The sequence below is a fragment of the Pelobates fuscus genome, chromosome 1 (genome assembly GCF_036172605.1).
Source record: "Pelobates fuscus isolate aPelFus1 chromosome 1, aPelFus1.pri, whole genome shotgun sequence".
Lineage (NCBI taxonomy): Eukaryota > Metazoa > Chordata > Amphibia > Anura > Pelobatidae > Pelobates > Pelobates fuscus.
Window position 1 is genome coordinate 438,268,431 of NC_086317.1, and position 15,297 is coordinate 438,283,727.

The window sequence follows — 15,297 nt, forward strand, 5'->3', positions numbered from 1 at the left end:
TAAGATGAATGACTTCAGTCTTCAGTTAGTGGCTGTGACTGGGTGAATAAATGGCAAACTATGACAGGGTGAGTGGGGTAAATGAGACTTGGAGGATTGGAGAAGAATTTGAGGAGGTTAATGTGACAGGGTGTGTGTGGCATAGTTAAGGAATGTATCACAGTGTTGGGGTGAATGTGCCAAGTTTGGAGGAGGGAGTGTGACAGATCGAGGGCAGGTGAGTGTGGCAAGGTTGGGGGTGAGTGTGGAGAACAGGATTAATAGGGGTTTATGTGGTAAGGTGAGTGTGGTAGGGTGAAAGGGGTAAGTGGAACAGACTGATAGAGGATGAGTCTGACAGGATTGTGATAGGGTAAGTGTGGCAAAGTGAGGGTGTGTGAGTTTGGTATGTTTGGAGAGGGTGAGATTTGGAGGGGTAATGTGAGTGTGGCTGGGTGAGGGGGCTGAAAATGTTTTGGATGGTGATAGTATTTGTGTAGGAGGTGACAATGTGTGTGGAGTGGGTGTCGGTGTGCGTGGCGATGATAGTTTGTGGTTGGGGGTTTGTCAGGGTGTGTGTGGGGGAGGTGACAGGGTGTGTGTGTGGGGTAGGTGACAGGGTGTGCGGGGGACTGTGAAAGGATGTGACAGGAGGGCTGTGACATGGTGAGGGGGGACTGTGACAGGGTGTGTTTGGAAGCTGTAACACAGTGGGGGTGGCTGTGACAGCGTGTGTGGGGTTACAGGATTAGGGTGGCTGTGAGCCTGTTGACAGGGTGTGTAGGGGGCTGTGACATGGTGGATGGGGCTGTGACAGGGTAGGTGGAGCTGTTGCAGGGTGGAGGAGCTGTGGAAGGGGGATTATGACAGGGTAGGGAGGCTGTGACAAGCTGAAGGGGGACTGTGACAAGATTGAGGGGGGATGTGGCAGGGTTAGGGGGAGGGAGAGGGTAGGAGGAGCTGTGACAAGGTTAAGGGGTGGGCGGCTGTGACAAGGTGGTGGCAAGGTGGTGGAGGGTGCTGACAGGGTTGAGCAGGGCTGTGATAGGGTTGGGGGGGCTGTGATAGAGTGAGAGGCTGGAGAGGGTAAGGGGAGCTGTGACAGGGTAAAGTGGGCTGTTACAGGGTAAGGGGGGCTGTGACCAAGTTAGGGGAGGCTGTGACAGAGTAGGGGGGCTGTGACAGGGTAGGGCAGTGACTGGGTAGAGGGGGGCTGTGGCAGGGTAGTCGGGCAGTGACAGGGTCGAGGGGGGTTGTAGCAGGTTAAGGGGGGCTTTGGCAGGGTAAGGGGGGTTTGACAGGGTAGGGGACAGTGGCATGGGTAGGGGGGCTGTGACAAGGCATAGTACCAGGTAGAGGGGGCAGTGACAGGGTAGAGGGAGTCGCAAAAATCATTCTGATTTTTGCGCCCCCCTGATTGACTGGGCAGCAATAAAATTCATTGTGGGTCGCATGGGAGTTTGACATCCTTGCTCTAAAGGTTATTATACAGTACTTAGAATCTGGAAGAGTTTTGAAGAAGTCCTCACTGTGAATTGATCCTTGTCTCTTTCCTTCTTTAGGTGAAATACTTATTTTCTGACAAAACGGGAACTTTAACTTGCAATATAATGAACTTTAAAAAATGCAGCATTGGCGGAATCACCTACGGGTATGCTGATTTCAATGTTCAATGTTGTTCAGCTGCTTAAATCTCATGTGTACGTTTTCTGATCGCTTAGGTGGACCTTAAAATACCAACTTAATAATAATTAACGCTTTTAAAGTATTGTGTTTTGAATAAGATAGTCTTACTGATTAATTAATTTAAAATTAGGAGCAATCTGCATATTGGCAAGTTTTTTTTTCCAATTCTTTATTTTTGCCGCACTCCACTCGTGAGTATGCAACAAATGATCTTTTTATCACATTGGTATACATGAAAACAAGCATATTATTTAGACATTATGCATGAATAAATACGGAGTGGTGTGAGGTTTTTATGTATTTGTAGGCATGCGGGTCTAACAGGTAGCGTTCAACAAAATGTAAATCGTACTCTAGGTACAAGGTAGCTCCCTCCCACCATACAACTATGGCACATATGTTCCGTACTGTCAAGGGTGTGTGTGGCGGGGGGAGGGTCTCTCGAGTGTCGCATACCCTCTGAGTAGAGTTATCAGGATAGCGTCCTAGTCGGGGTGATTCATTTCCCCATTGAGTTAGCAAAGTTTGTAAAAGAGGTATGAAGGGTGATTTTGGATAAGTAGGAGCTCGGCAACGGATAACTGTTTAACAAATAAAATGAACATAGTACTAGAGAGTTATGAGGCGTTCAGTATGCAGTTCGTCAGCATACCCCTGCGGTCTCGTACAGTCCTTCCGGCTTGTTAGTGGAGATATCTCCTGCAGCCGGACTATGTGTCACAGGTCAGTCAAGTTACCGGGGATCCAGGCGGGTGGCCAGAGGTTGACCTTGGTGTAAAATCTGGGATCTTAGATGGATCCATGTTGCAAAGACGGGAGGTCGATGTGTCCTGTTCAGGTAGTAGTTTCAGGCTGCGCATTGCAGCCTCCAGTTCTTGTGGGTTCTTGGCCCTGTAGGTGCCTCCCTGGTGAGTAAGTGTGAGTTGTCTAGCGTTTCCCCAGCGGTAGGTCACATTCTGGTCTCTTAGGATGCGGAGAAGGGGTTTCATAGATCTGCGCCAGAGTAGTGTCTTTTTGGTTAGGTCAGGAAATATTAACAGGGATGAGCCTTCGAATTGGATGGGGGTTTTCCCCCTCACTGCTGAAGATATTAAGGCTTTGTCTTGCATGGTTTGAAAGCGGAGAATAAGGTCCGCCGTGGCGGTGTGGGGGACGTTTTTTGGTGTTGGTAGCCTGAACATGCCGTCCAATTTAAGTGCCTTTGCCTGTTTGGTCGGTAGCAGGGTGGAGGTGAGTCCCCTTATGTAGTGCGCCATTTCCTTCGTACTCACTGTGTCAGGGATTCCCCTCAGTTTAAGGTTGTGTCTGGTCTTCCAGAGTGTCAACCCTGGTTTCCATGCTTCTCTGGGCCAGGTGGAACTCCTCAAGTCTCTGCTCCACTTTGGGGAGTCTGGATTCCTGGCTGCTGGAAGTAGCCTCTAGGACTGTGAGCCGTGTGAGTGCCCCATTCACTGTCTCTTTAAATTGTGCTATGTCGGCTGCTATATTGGAGCGCAGCTCCGTTAGCATGGATTGCAGCATGTCTTTGGTAATTGGTTCTTGGCCAGCAGGTGGGGTAGGTCGTACCTTCGGCACTGCTCCCAGCATGGCTCCTCTGTCCAGCTTGGCATGGAAGTCCTCATCCGGGTGCGCCATATTGGGCCACACTGTCTGGTGTGCGCGCTGCAGGAGTTCACCGATACTGTGTCCACCTCCTGGGTAGGTGCCAGCCTGTTTGCTGTGGTTTTTATGGGTTAAATTGCCCGTTTATCATTGGTTTATGTCGGAGCTCTCTAGAGAGGCGTCAGGTCGGGTCCGTTGCTAGCTCCGCCCCCCCCATATTGGCAAGTTTTAAGGGGGGATTGTCACTTCTCTGGAATTTGCATAGTTAAAAATTCTGAAAATCACTGTATAATGTGTTTTTAAACTTACACGAGATCCTGTTTTCTTTGAAATTTTTATTAAAGACTTAGCGAATAAATCAGTCCAAACAAGGCAAAGACAGGGCAAACATTGCAAATAAAGAGGATATATATATTTTTTTTAAATCTCTTCTTCTATGTAAGTAAATATAATAGTGATAGTTCCCTTTACATACTAAGTGTAAAGTAATATTTTTATTATTAACGTGTAGCTTGAAATGTGAGAATGATGTTAAACTGTATTGGTTTTAAATGAGAATTTTAGCCATCCTTGACTTTACAAATCTCTACTGTTACAGTGAGGACAATGATAAAACTCTAGTAAAGTTGTGCTATTCAAAATTAAATGAAAAACTATTCCTATAGTTAATATATTTACTGAGCTGTCTTCTTATAACTTGCAATATATTTAAACAAAGATTAACCTGTATACATTTGACAGTTTTTACCATTGTTATTTTTTTCTTTATATCTGACATCTGGAAGACATTTTCCAGAATTTGAAAGAGAACGTTCCTCTGAAGATTTCAGGTAAATATGATTTAAGATATTCCCAATATGCAATGGGTCTGGTGGGTAAGATTACATCGTTAGGTAGGCACGCAACAAAGATGCTGGGGAACCTAATGTTTTTGTACTGAATATTGTTATATTTAAAACACAGTTGACAGGAGGAGACTATATTTAAAAGAAGAAAAACTACCACAACAAGAGGACATAGTCTTAAATTAGAGGGACAAAGGTTTAAAAATAATATCAGGAAGTATTACTTTACTGAGAGGGTAGTGGATGCATGGAATAGCCTTCCAGCTGAAGTGGTAGAGGTTAACACAGTAAAGGAGTTTAAGCATGCGTGGGATAGGCATAAGGCTGTCCTAACTATAAGATAAGGCCAGGGACTAATGAAAGTATTTAGAAAATTGGGCAGACTAGATGGGCCGAATGGTTCTTATCTGCCGTCACATTCTATGTTTCTATGTTTCTATTATCATGACACTTTTTTTCAAATGCCTATAAAAAAAAAACATATCAATGCAGCTGCCACAAGCCAGTTACCATTAAGGTGTCCTAGAATTGTATAACTTTGCCTTTAGTTATCTATTATATTATATTTCCAATTGTTAAGTATACTATTACTCAGCAGCAATAGTGTTGCCACATTTGATCACGTGATCAAATGTCAGCAGCCATTTTGAATTTGAAATCTTTCTAGTTTACTTCATTGGATACAATATCTAAGCATGTGCTTTGTTCATACTTGCATACTTGGTCAGCTCCATTGGTTCATCATCAGTCATGTGGTTTGGCAGAGTTTTTGAAATTGTTATCAATAGCATTAGTTTAGGGGTCAGTTGGGGATAAAAAGTAATTTGTCATGAGCCGTTGTGAATTTTAAATATTTTCAATTTACCATTCCTTTAGTCTCTATGCACGTGCAGCATGTTTATTTTTATTGCTTGACCACCTATATTGGACAGTCAGTCATCTGGTTTGACATTCAATTTGAGTATTTTATTCATATAACTATAATATATAACTGTAACTAAAAACTCCATGTCAACATTTCTTTAAAATGTGTGCTGTGATAAATTGTGCTCTGCCGATATGGAGCCCATATATCATGTAGTCTGTTGGCCATATTGGATTATGGGACCAAGGCCTCAATTTAATAAGCTTTCCAAATGACTCAATACTGTTCTAAAACTTTCCATATTATTCATCAACAACAGACACCAGTTAAAAGTGGTTAATGTCTATGGGAATTTTTGTAGTTAAATAATTTGGACAGGTCTTCTAATATACAAATAGTTACATTTATACAAGAAAAAAAACAAAGAAAAGAGTTACTAGCATACTGACCCAAATCCCTATGCACATTTAACCCCTTAAGGACCAAACTTCTGGAATAAAAGGGAATCATGACATGTCACACATGTCATGTGTCCTTAAGGGGTTAAATAACTGGAGGTTTAAAGTATCAATCCAATGGCCATTATGTGTAAGCTCATGTGCCACGTCAAAACAGAACCTCTTAGGTGAGTCCTACACTAGCAATTCACCTGGCCGCTTTTATCTAAAAAGCAAATTCTCTAATGAGACAGAGAGGGGTATAGTTCTAAACCCCCACACACTTATTAACCCTTAATAAAGAAGCAAATACATACATACAAAATTAAACCCTGCACTCAAACTCCCACTACTCCTGGACAGTAGCAATGATTACAGTACACATCAGCCCCAATAATACAATAAAAAACAAAGAAAAATGCTACTTGGGCATTATCCCAAATCTCTATGCACATTTAAATAACTGGAGGTTTTTAAAGTATCACTCCAATGGCCATCCACGTGTAACATCAGCACGAAACCTGTTGGGTGAGTCCTACACTAACAATTTACCCTGTTGTTTTCAGCATGGGTTATTCATTGTGTAGAAGTTCAGAAAAATACCCCTCTCTGTCTTATTTGAAATGTTACCTTTTAACTGAAAGCAGCCAGGTGAGTTGTTAGTGTAGGACTCACCTAAGAGGTTTGGCTTGATGTTGCAGGTGAGCTTAAGTTTTAATGACATTGGAGTGATACAAAAAAACTCCAGTTATTTACATATGCACAGAGATTTGGGTTAGTGTGCAAGAATCCTTTTTCTTGAAAAAAAAGACGAAAGTCAATCAAAGTTCAACCTTGAAAACCATTCTTTTATGCTGTTGATCCAAAAAGGCAAAAAACCCAATTAAACCCATTTCCAATAATGCCACATAAAGAGAAAACATTCCTGCTTGACTCAGCAAAAGCAATCAGATTTCACCGTGAATCAGCAACCTGTTCACATACGAATCAAACATATCCTTGAATATTATGTTCATGCAAAAAATAAATCCAAGTCTTTTTTTTTTTAAATCTGTAGAATCTGATAACACAACCTCTTTAGGCAGAGAGTTCCACATCTTTATTGTTCTTAGTGTAAAGAGCCCTTTCCTCTGCAGTAAGAGGAAACATCTTTCTTCCAGTCTCAATGGGTGACCTCTTGTCTGTTGTATACTCCTGCTAATGGACAGGTGTCCGGGTACCTGTGATGTGTTGCCAGGCTGGGACTCAGCCTGAGGACCTCTTCCATATGGAGGGAGACCATCCTCGAGGTCCTCCCTCTCTCCCCAGCAGTTCCGATGCTGGTCGCTGTAGCTCTTCCCCTTTTCACGTCAGTGATGTCATGGGCCGCTGAAACGTTCAAATTCAAACGATTTGAAGGCGTGGCTACTAAATTAAAGAGCCACAATATAAAAAGGGCTCATAGGGCTTGGATCATTTTCCTGGTACTGCAGGTCCCCTCTCCCTCCCACCCCCCATCCCATGTTGCTGAAGGGGTTAAAACTCCTTCTTTGACTTACCTATATCCAGCGCCGAAGTCCCTTGGCGCTGGGTCAGGGTCCACCCACGCGTCTCCCCCGCTGACGTCATCTGGCGGAGGGAGACCTATTAAGCATGCGCGGCCAGCGGCGGGGGAGACCTAATGCGCATGCGTGGCAATGCCGCGCACGCACATTAGACCTCCCCATAGGAAAGCATTGAATAATGCTTCCACTGCTTTCCTATGGAGATTTCAGCGACGCTGGAGGTCCTCACATAGCGTGACGACGTCCAGCAACGCTATAGCACACTTTTCGTGTTCTATGAACACGGAGCTCTCCTCTAGTGGCTGTCTAGTAGACATCCACTAGAGGAGGACTTAACCCTTCAAGGTAAATATTGCAGTTTATGAAAACTGCAATAATTCCACTTGCAGGGTTAAGGGTAGTGGGAGTTGGCACCCAGATCACTCCAATGGGCAGAAGTGGTCTGGATGCCTGGAGTGTCCCTTTAAATCGGTAAACCTGGTTATACCAGCAGAAGCTTTGAAAAGACAGACATGGCACCCTGACCGTGTCATTGTGATGAAGTGGTCTGGGTACCTGTAGAGTCCTTTTAAGATAGGGATTTAGATTGTTTCACTTGCCTGTATTCTTTTACTTTGTTTCTAGCCTCTTTGGTCTTCCCTATCTTCTACCATCTTTGTTTTCACCTTAAGATATAAGCAAAAATATATTTCCAAGTCCTTTTCTGGCTGCACAAATGTGTGAAAGTAAGATAATAATACCAGAGGAACATATATGCATTTTATTTAAGGTACAATAAGTGTTTAAGTCACTTGTCACTCTGGAATAGTTATTTAGAGGGTATTTGTATTAACAAATAAAATAAATTGAGTAAGACGTGCTATATGCAGTCTACCCCATTAGTCCTTTGTAAAATGTTCTTATCTGACCTATTTGAGGTATGAGTCACCGTTTTTATTCTTGCCTAAAATCCAAGTATTAGACAATCTTGTTTCTTCCATTTCCAAATTAGCTACTTTGTGAAATTCTTAAGTCCTGGGTATTTCATATGTTTGTATAGCAAAACTGCTTTAATCTTTTTATTTATATTTCACACACACACTTATTTTTTTTTCCTTAATCCATTGCCAGAATGCCCTACACAGTATAACAGAGGAAAGTGTTTGGACCCTGCTTGGCAGGCAAAACATAGAATTAACATTCAGATTCTAGTTTATAGTGTGCATTTTCTATATAAACACTTGATTTGAACTGTGTAGGCACAATGTAAACAAATAGTGCTTTGAGATAATGTGCTTCCTTAAGTGGTTCCATTATATATATTTTAATTTATTTTTTTCTTATACAGTCCAATTGGCATACTTTGGCAGAACTCTGCTTTTTGACCATTGATGCAAATTAAAAAAATAGATATAAATGTTTATTATAAATGCTACCTAAAGCCTCAGATTCAACATTCCAAAAAGCCAGTGGAGTGAGTGCAGTCTTGATCATTAATAGATGGGTCGAAACCTTTCTTGGCATGTCCGTAAACAGAACATAGGTCATATTGTAATAAGCGGTCAATGACTCCATATTTAAACGTTGGCTACAAATATTCCATTTCAAACCATCCTAAAGCCTTCATTGAGAGCTGAAAGGATCGCACTGTGTTCTATTTGCTAAATGTCTTATTCATGTTGACGATTTTCAAACCAGTATAAGCAGATGGCAGTACTTGTTCTACCTTCTCATCAATGACAAATATAAGCTCTATGTATATACTATGAGCAAAGAATATATATTACTACAAATATGCAGAAACTAATCTTGAGAGGCACAAATTACATGCAGCGATCACGTTAAGTTTTTTCTAACAGTCTGGCAAAGTGATTTGTTTCAGCCAGAGTCGTAGCCAACCATTCAAAATTTGGCCAAATGCTCTGATTTGTATATCCTGTAGGCTATTACTGGCTGATTCCCAGAAGAGCATAGATTCAACTAATACGTTCAGAAAAAGTGCTTGGAAAATGCATATTTTAGATTAAAGGAAATGAGGAATAAATATAAAAATATGTTTGTTATGAGACTGAAATGACCTTGCCTTTTTTTTTTTTTTATATAGATAATTACCTAACCCATTACGTTATGGAGACATTTTTAGAAGAATTCAGTAGTATACAGAAAGAAGGAAACTTGCTCGTGAACCAGCCCATTTAGCTGGACTGGAAATTGATTCCAGGATAGGAAGTGGTAGAGAGTGCCCTAACACGGGATGTGTTTAGATTGTGGTTGAGTTGTAAACGTAGTGTATTGATGTTTTGTCTTTTGTTGATTTTAGGTTTTCTTTCATTCTGATGACTATTAGGAACAACTGTGAGATTAGAACAGGATGTTCTATCCATAAAACTATATAAAAAAATGGATACAATTCACAATTTAAGGAATTAATTCACCATGTTTTAACCTTCTACCACACAAATTACATCACTTTCCAGTGGATTAAAGGTTTTTCACCAATTACCAAAACATGTTTTAATAGGTCAAACAGAGCACATTTACTATAGATCAGTAAATTTAGATATTCGGATTGTATGATGAAGTAGTGTGAGAGACTGATCAATAGCTACAGTTTAGCAGGGTAACAGCAGTCTAGGGAGTTTATGATATAATTTAGGAGCATTGTTGTGGGCATATCCCCAATTAATAAAAAAATAAAAACAAACTAATTATGAATGCCAAGTACAAACCAATACAGCTTATTAATATAACGACTATGGTGTTAGAAAGTTGTAGATGATAATTAACCTTTAAATATTTGACATTTCTATGATTTTTAACTCCATCTGTGGCACCTGAACTCTACTCCCCTTCCTACTGATTTCATACGCGGATGTCTACCTTCCCCATTGAGCTGTCTAATAATAATGAATGAACAGGTCAGTCTTCTCCACTTTGTTGAGCAGAAAATCAAACATCATTTTTTTCCTGCCCAGCTGATTGCACAGAACTTAGCCTGGGTCTGGCTGAGAGTTCTGCTTTGGGAATGTGTGGTTACAGCACAACGACAGCAGGCTGTGAGCGCACACACTGTACAAACACATGGACAGCCCAGTGGGGAAATTATACTTCCCTTATGACATCAGTGGAAAAGGAGGTGGGACAGCAGAAATGAAGCTAAAAGTTGTGACAAGGATGAGAATTTAAATATTACATTTTCAGGGAAAGCTTCCTAGCACCATAACCATTTCATTGATATGTAGAAAGCTTCCTAGCACCATAACCATTTCATTGATATGTAGAAAGCTTCCTAGCACCATAACCATTTCATTGATATGTAGAAAGCTGCCTAGCACCATAGCCATTTCATTGATATGTAGAAAGCTTCCTAGCACCATAACCATTTCATTGATATGTAGAAAGCTTCCTAGCACCACAGCCATTTCATTGATATGTAGAAAGCTTCCTAGCACCATAACCATTTCATTGATATGTAGAAAGCTTCCTAGCACCATAACCATTTCATTGATATGTAGAAAGCTGCCTAGCACCATAACCATTTCATTGATATGTAGAAAGCTGCCTAGCACCACAGCCATTTCATTGATATGTAGAAAGCTTCCTAGCACGATAACCATTTCATTGATATGTAGAAAGCTTCCTAGCACCATAACCATTTCATTGATATGTAGAAAGCTTTCTAGCACCATATCCATTTCATTGATATGTAGAAAGCTTCCTAGCACCATAACCATTTCATTGATATGTAGAAAGCTTCCTAGCACCATATCCATTTCATTGATATGTAGAAAGCTGCCTAGCACCATAACCATTTCATTGATATGTAGAAAGCTTCCTAGCACCATAACCATTTCATTGATATGTAGAAAGCTTCCTAGCACCATAACCAGTTCATTGATATGTAATTGATGAAGATGCAAGGAGCTGTGTTTTAATTGTGGATTGTAAATTCGATAACATACATTTCCAAAAATATGCAGTAGTTAAAAAAAATCAGACTGCTGTGCTACAGCATTTTGTTTATAAGAAACTTTGAGAATATTCAAAAACATGTTTATAATCTAGGTGAAGATGATGGCAGTTTGCACCACCTGTAGAAAGAATTGGCAAAAAAAAAAAAAAAGCGATCCACAATTTGCAAATATTTCTTAACTGACGATATGAAATATTGTAAAATAAGCAAATAAATATATACAATGTTAAAGTCATTTTTTAAAAGAAAATATGGTGTTTTCATGGCGAGGTCATTGAATTTATTCAAGACTAGCTCCCATCATCATTAACCAGGGGTGGGAAGACTTGCAGAACGATTCAAGTAGTTTGTTGTCCCAATCTCACTCAAGCCTTATTTTAATATTCTTGGTTAAGTTTTCCAAGTGATTTTATATTTGTGGATAACATATTTAAAATAATTTTAAAAGATTTTTTACATTTCACTTAATATTTCATATATAAAAAAATAGATCAGTAAATCAAAATATTACTAATAGTATAATAATATTACAATTTAAATATTTGTCATATTAAACCATTTAAAAAAATTATCCAAAAATATGAAATCATTTGAAAAGTTTATCCAACAATATTAAGAGTCGAGAGTTTGTAGCTGTGAGCAGTTTTGCTGTTTGATTATATATGTTGTCTGTTGTTTTTGTATGTGATCTTGGATTTACAACAATAATAGATCGGTTATGACAAGACCATAACGTATAATTCATGTTTGGTTTTATATTGTAGCCAACTGCCTACTACCAGCGAATCATGTGACTTTGATGATCCTAAACTGTTTCAAAATATTGAAAGTGACAATGTAAGTATTTACTGTACTCTTCTATCGACTTGTAATTAACAAATAATTTCATAAATGTTAGTTTTTTTTCAATGCTATATTTTCATTACATGAGACCAAATGTATTTTTGAATTGTGCTGAAAAACTCAAGTTTTCCATAGATTGAACAAATCAAAAAGTATGTTTAGCATGAATATAGGGTGTACGATCGATATGGTTGTCAAGTGGTTGATTGACGTGAAACTTAAAAGTCATCACTTACAGAGGAAAAGGGAGGGCAAAGAGTCCAATGAAAACAAATCGGAAGGGCAAGACAAATAGCACAGTCGAACTGCTCCGAAGGTTAAATATCGAGGCTGGAATGTTCAGCAGCGTAGAGACAGGTCAAGGATCAGGTACCAGGAGATCCGAAACAAATATGCAGCCAAATGTCCACTTCAAATAACCCAGAAAAACTGAGCATTGGAGGCTCAGTTGTTCTGGGTTTTAATAGGGTGCCTTAATGTAAGGGAGGCAATGACCCGTGGTAAGCTATGGCAATTGTGATACAGTGTTTTTAATTTAACATTACATTACTCAGTAGACTAAATATTAAAGTCTCTAACTGATTTGACTTAAGTATGTATGTATGTATTAAGTTTGGTTAAATTTACGTTCATTTCATTCGCTCACGAAAACACAAAGAGTAATAATGGAGGTGGAGGCATGGTGCTTAGTAGGCCTGATTGATTGCACGAAACAAGCCCACATTTAACCTTATCTTCGTTCTATGACACCATTTCCAGCTAGAGTATATCTCTCTGTTCAGCGTCCCATATCTCACACGTGAATTGCACAAGGGAATGAAATCAGTGTACTAGTAGTAATGACCAAAACGGCTCATTGACATAATATTTATTGGGCAAATATTTGCATTTATACTCAGAGGATCCATTTTTTCACATTTGAGCCACTGGATCTTCTAGTCTACACCAGAGCTTTGCTAAACACACACAGCTCTCTCTTATTACTGTAAAAGAATCCCATTATTTATTAACACAATATTAGAACACACACTTGCTGATATTTTTAGTATTTATATCCATGGTACGTTCACTACTTTTTGCGTACTAAGGATGCCAGCTTTGGCCACCTTGAGATGCAGTTTGTATTCAGAATGAAAATAATTGGAGCAGGGAGCTCGTTTGAGCAGGACCTTTTTCACCTCTTGTCTCTGTCTGTTTTTGTACATTAATTACTTGTTCATTTTTGTACATTAATTTTCGCCATTCTATAATTGTAAAGCGCTGCGGAATATGTTGGCACTCTGTAAATGCTGATAATCATTATAACATAATGTTTACCAAGGAGCATTAATGCCCTTCCTTGTTGCAGCTAACGTATGTGTAACTTGCAGATGTTTGATTTGAGTTTCTATAGAGAAGTGTTTGTTAGATTTTTATTCAAGTTATGCATCATATCTAGAAGTAACATTCTAATTCTATTGGACATTACATATGGCGTTGACAAATGTGCCATGATGTTTTTCATTGTGTTAAATTTTTGTCATAGAATACAAACAGATTCTTGTGCTCTTTGATGAATTATAGTGAGTAAACTTTTCATAAAGCAATATTTCGGCTGTGCTCTAGAGCCTTTATCAAGCATTACACTACAGAACAAATCACACATATTTCTAGGTAGCTAAAGTAATTCAAAGACCATTAATTTGCAGTTAACAAAATTAACATCACTTGCTGAGCAGTGCAAAGCTATAACCATTGGTTGTAAGAGAGGAGGAAGCGCTGGCCAATAACATGATGACGTCATTGCCGCATGTTAAATAATGCCGATAACGGCAGAGCGTGAAACATTAATTGTCCATATAGTAAGAGCGGCCAACAGGGAGTTCGCCTGCACCCATTACAGCTCAAAAAATGTCAAGAAGCAAAAACAAAGTGCCGATCCGAGGTCCTACTCCCGGCGACCCGTCACATTAGATTAAAACTCAAGTTTTATCATAGGTCTTTACAGAGCAAATGCCGTATTTTTCCGTGTATAAGACACCCCCATGTATAAGACGCCTCCATGTATTTTTGAGCCCAAAATTAAGAAATAAATATTTTAAACATCAAATAGAACAACTTTGATATTTTAGAAGTGACTTCTGAGGAGAACAACACACTGATTCTCATGCCTCCCCCGAGCTACGGTATTCTGTGAAGTTAATGGCTCCATTGTGCATGCTGGTAGACTACAGCTCCCACAATAGAGCAGGTGGTGTGAGAGCATGCTGGGACATCACTGCAGTATTCCCTCTGCTCCCTGATCCCCTATTCCTCCCCCATAAATATAAATCAGAAAGCAAGACCTACCTGAGGTAGAGCAATCCTTAATATGGCTGCTCATTTATGGTGTGGCTTGTCTCTGGAGCTCTGTTGGTGGTAAGTGCTGATGTTTGCTGCAGCTCCCACGCATATAGGGACCTCTTCCTCCTTGCCACAGTATTCAGAAGTGGATCTGCAGGAGGGAGACCAGGTATGTGTGTGGGCTGTAGCACACTAAAATGCGGCAGACGCCATCTTGGCTTGGGCCCCGCGCACAAGTGTTTGTTTTTAATCCCTGCAGTGACATTCCGTGTATAAGATGACCTCCAATTTTATACTAAATTTTTTTTTAGAAAAAAAACATTGTTTTATACATGGAAAAATACGGTAGTTAATTTCATAAAATATTTTTTAATATATTGGCAATCTGTGTTTTCTCTAGTTGCTAGTATGATCGTACCAGAAATCAGTATAGTGTGCGCATATCTCAGAGAAACTAAGCTGGAAACCTCTGGCCAGATAATTACTTTTGACAGAAATGAACAGCGTAGTGATTTATGATCATACTAATTAAATGGCTGCTGTTCGCTGAACAACAACACACAGTTTGGATAAATGACATTTAAAACATTCCTTTTTTGATTAAACTGACTAGATATATAAGGTTACATATGATGCATAAACATATGAGAAGCAGAGAGACAATCACATCCCACTGTGCCTCGGCAGGCTGTCTGCTATCTTGTCAACCCATTCCTTTGGAATCTGATACTTTCAACTAGAGGCAATTTTGACAGCTTGGGGACATTCCCAGCTTGTGTCATAACATATTTCTCTTGTGTTATCTATGGCCTTATTCACAGACATAGCTTTCTATCTAGGTAACAAAGTTACAGCACAAGTATTTGGCACGAAAAATGCCAGATACTTTATACTTGTTGAGCTCTTACTAGCTCAGTATGACCAAGTGAAGTGTTACAAGATTTTGGAAGCAAGCTGAGTAAACTGTTCCTTTTCAGCAAAGGGGGCTGCTTTATATTTTTGGCTCAGTTATAGCCTGTGGGTCAGTTAACTCATGTGCGATCCATTCAAGAGGTGAGTATTGTTCAGTATAATGAGTACTAATGCACAATGTAAGTAGTTAAAATTTTAGAAGGTGTAAGCAGCGGTGGCAAATTAAAGGAACATGTTATGGACCTAACTGATGATTATAGGCAGAAATGTAGTAGAAGACACAAACATTAAGGAACTGGTTAAACTTTCA

The 15,297-nt window shown here is 39.7% G+C and overlaps 1 protein-coding gene across 2 annotated transcripts in view; it reads left to right on the top strand.

The window, feature by feature from the left end:
- Positions 1 to 15,297, top strand: part of ATP8A2 (ATPase phospholipid transporting 8A2) — a 673,473-nt gene that overhangs the window by 181,532 nt on the left and 476,644 nt on the right. For both annotated transcript variants that reach the window (XM_063429614.1, XM_063429623.1), the window contains exons 14-16: positions 1,542 to 1,630; positions 4,053 to 4,097; positions 11,675 to 11,747. In XM_063429614.1, coding sequence (XP_063285684.1) covers positions 1,542 to 1,630; positions 4,053 to 4,097; positions 11,675 to 11,747 — 207 coding nt within the window. The remainder of the gene's footprint in view (positions 1 to 1,541; positions 1,631 to 4,052; positions 4,098 to 11,674; positions 11,748 to 15,297) is intronic.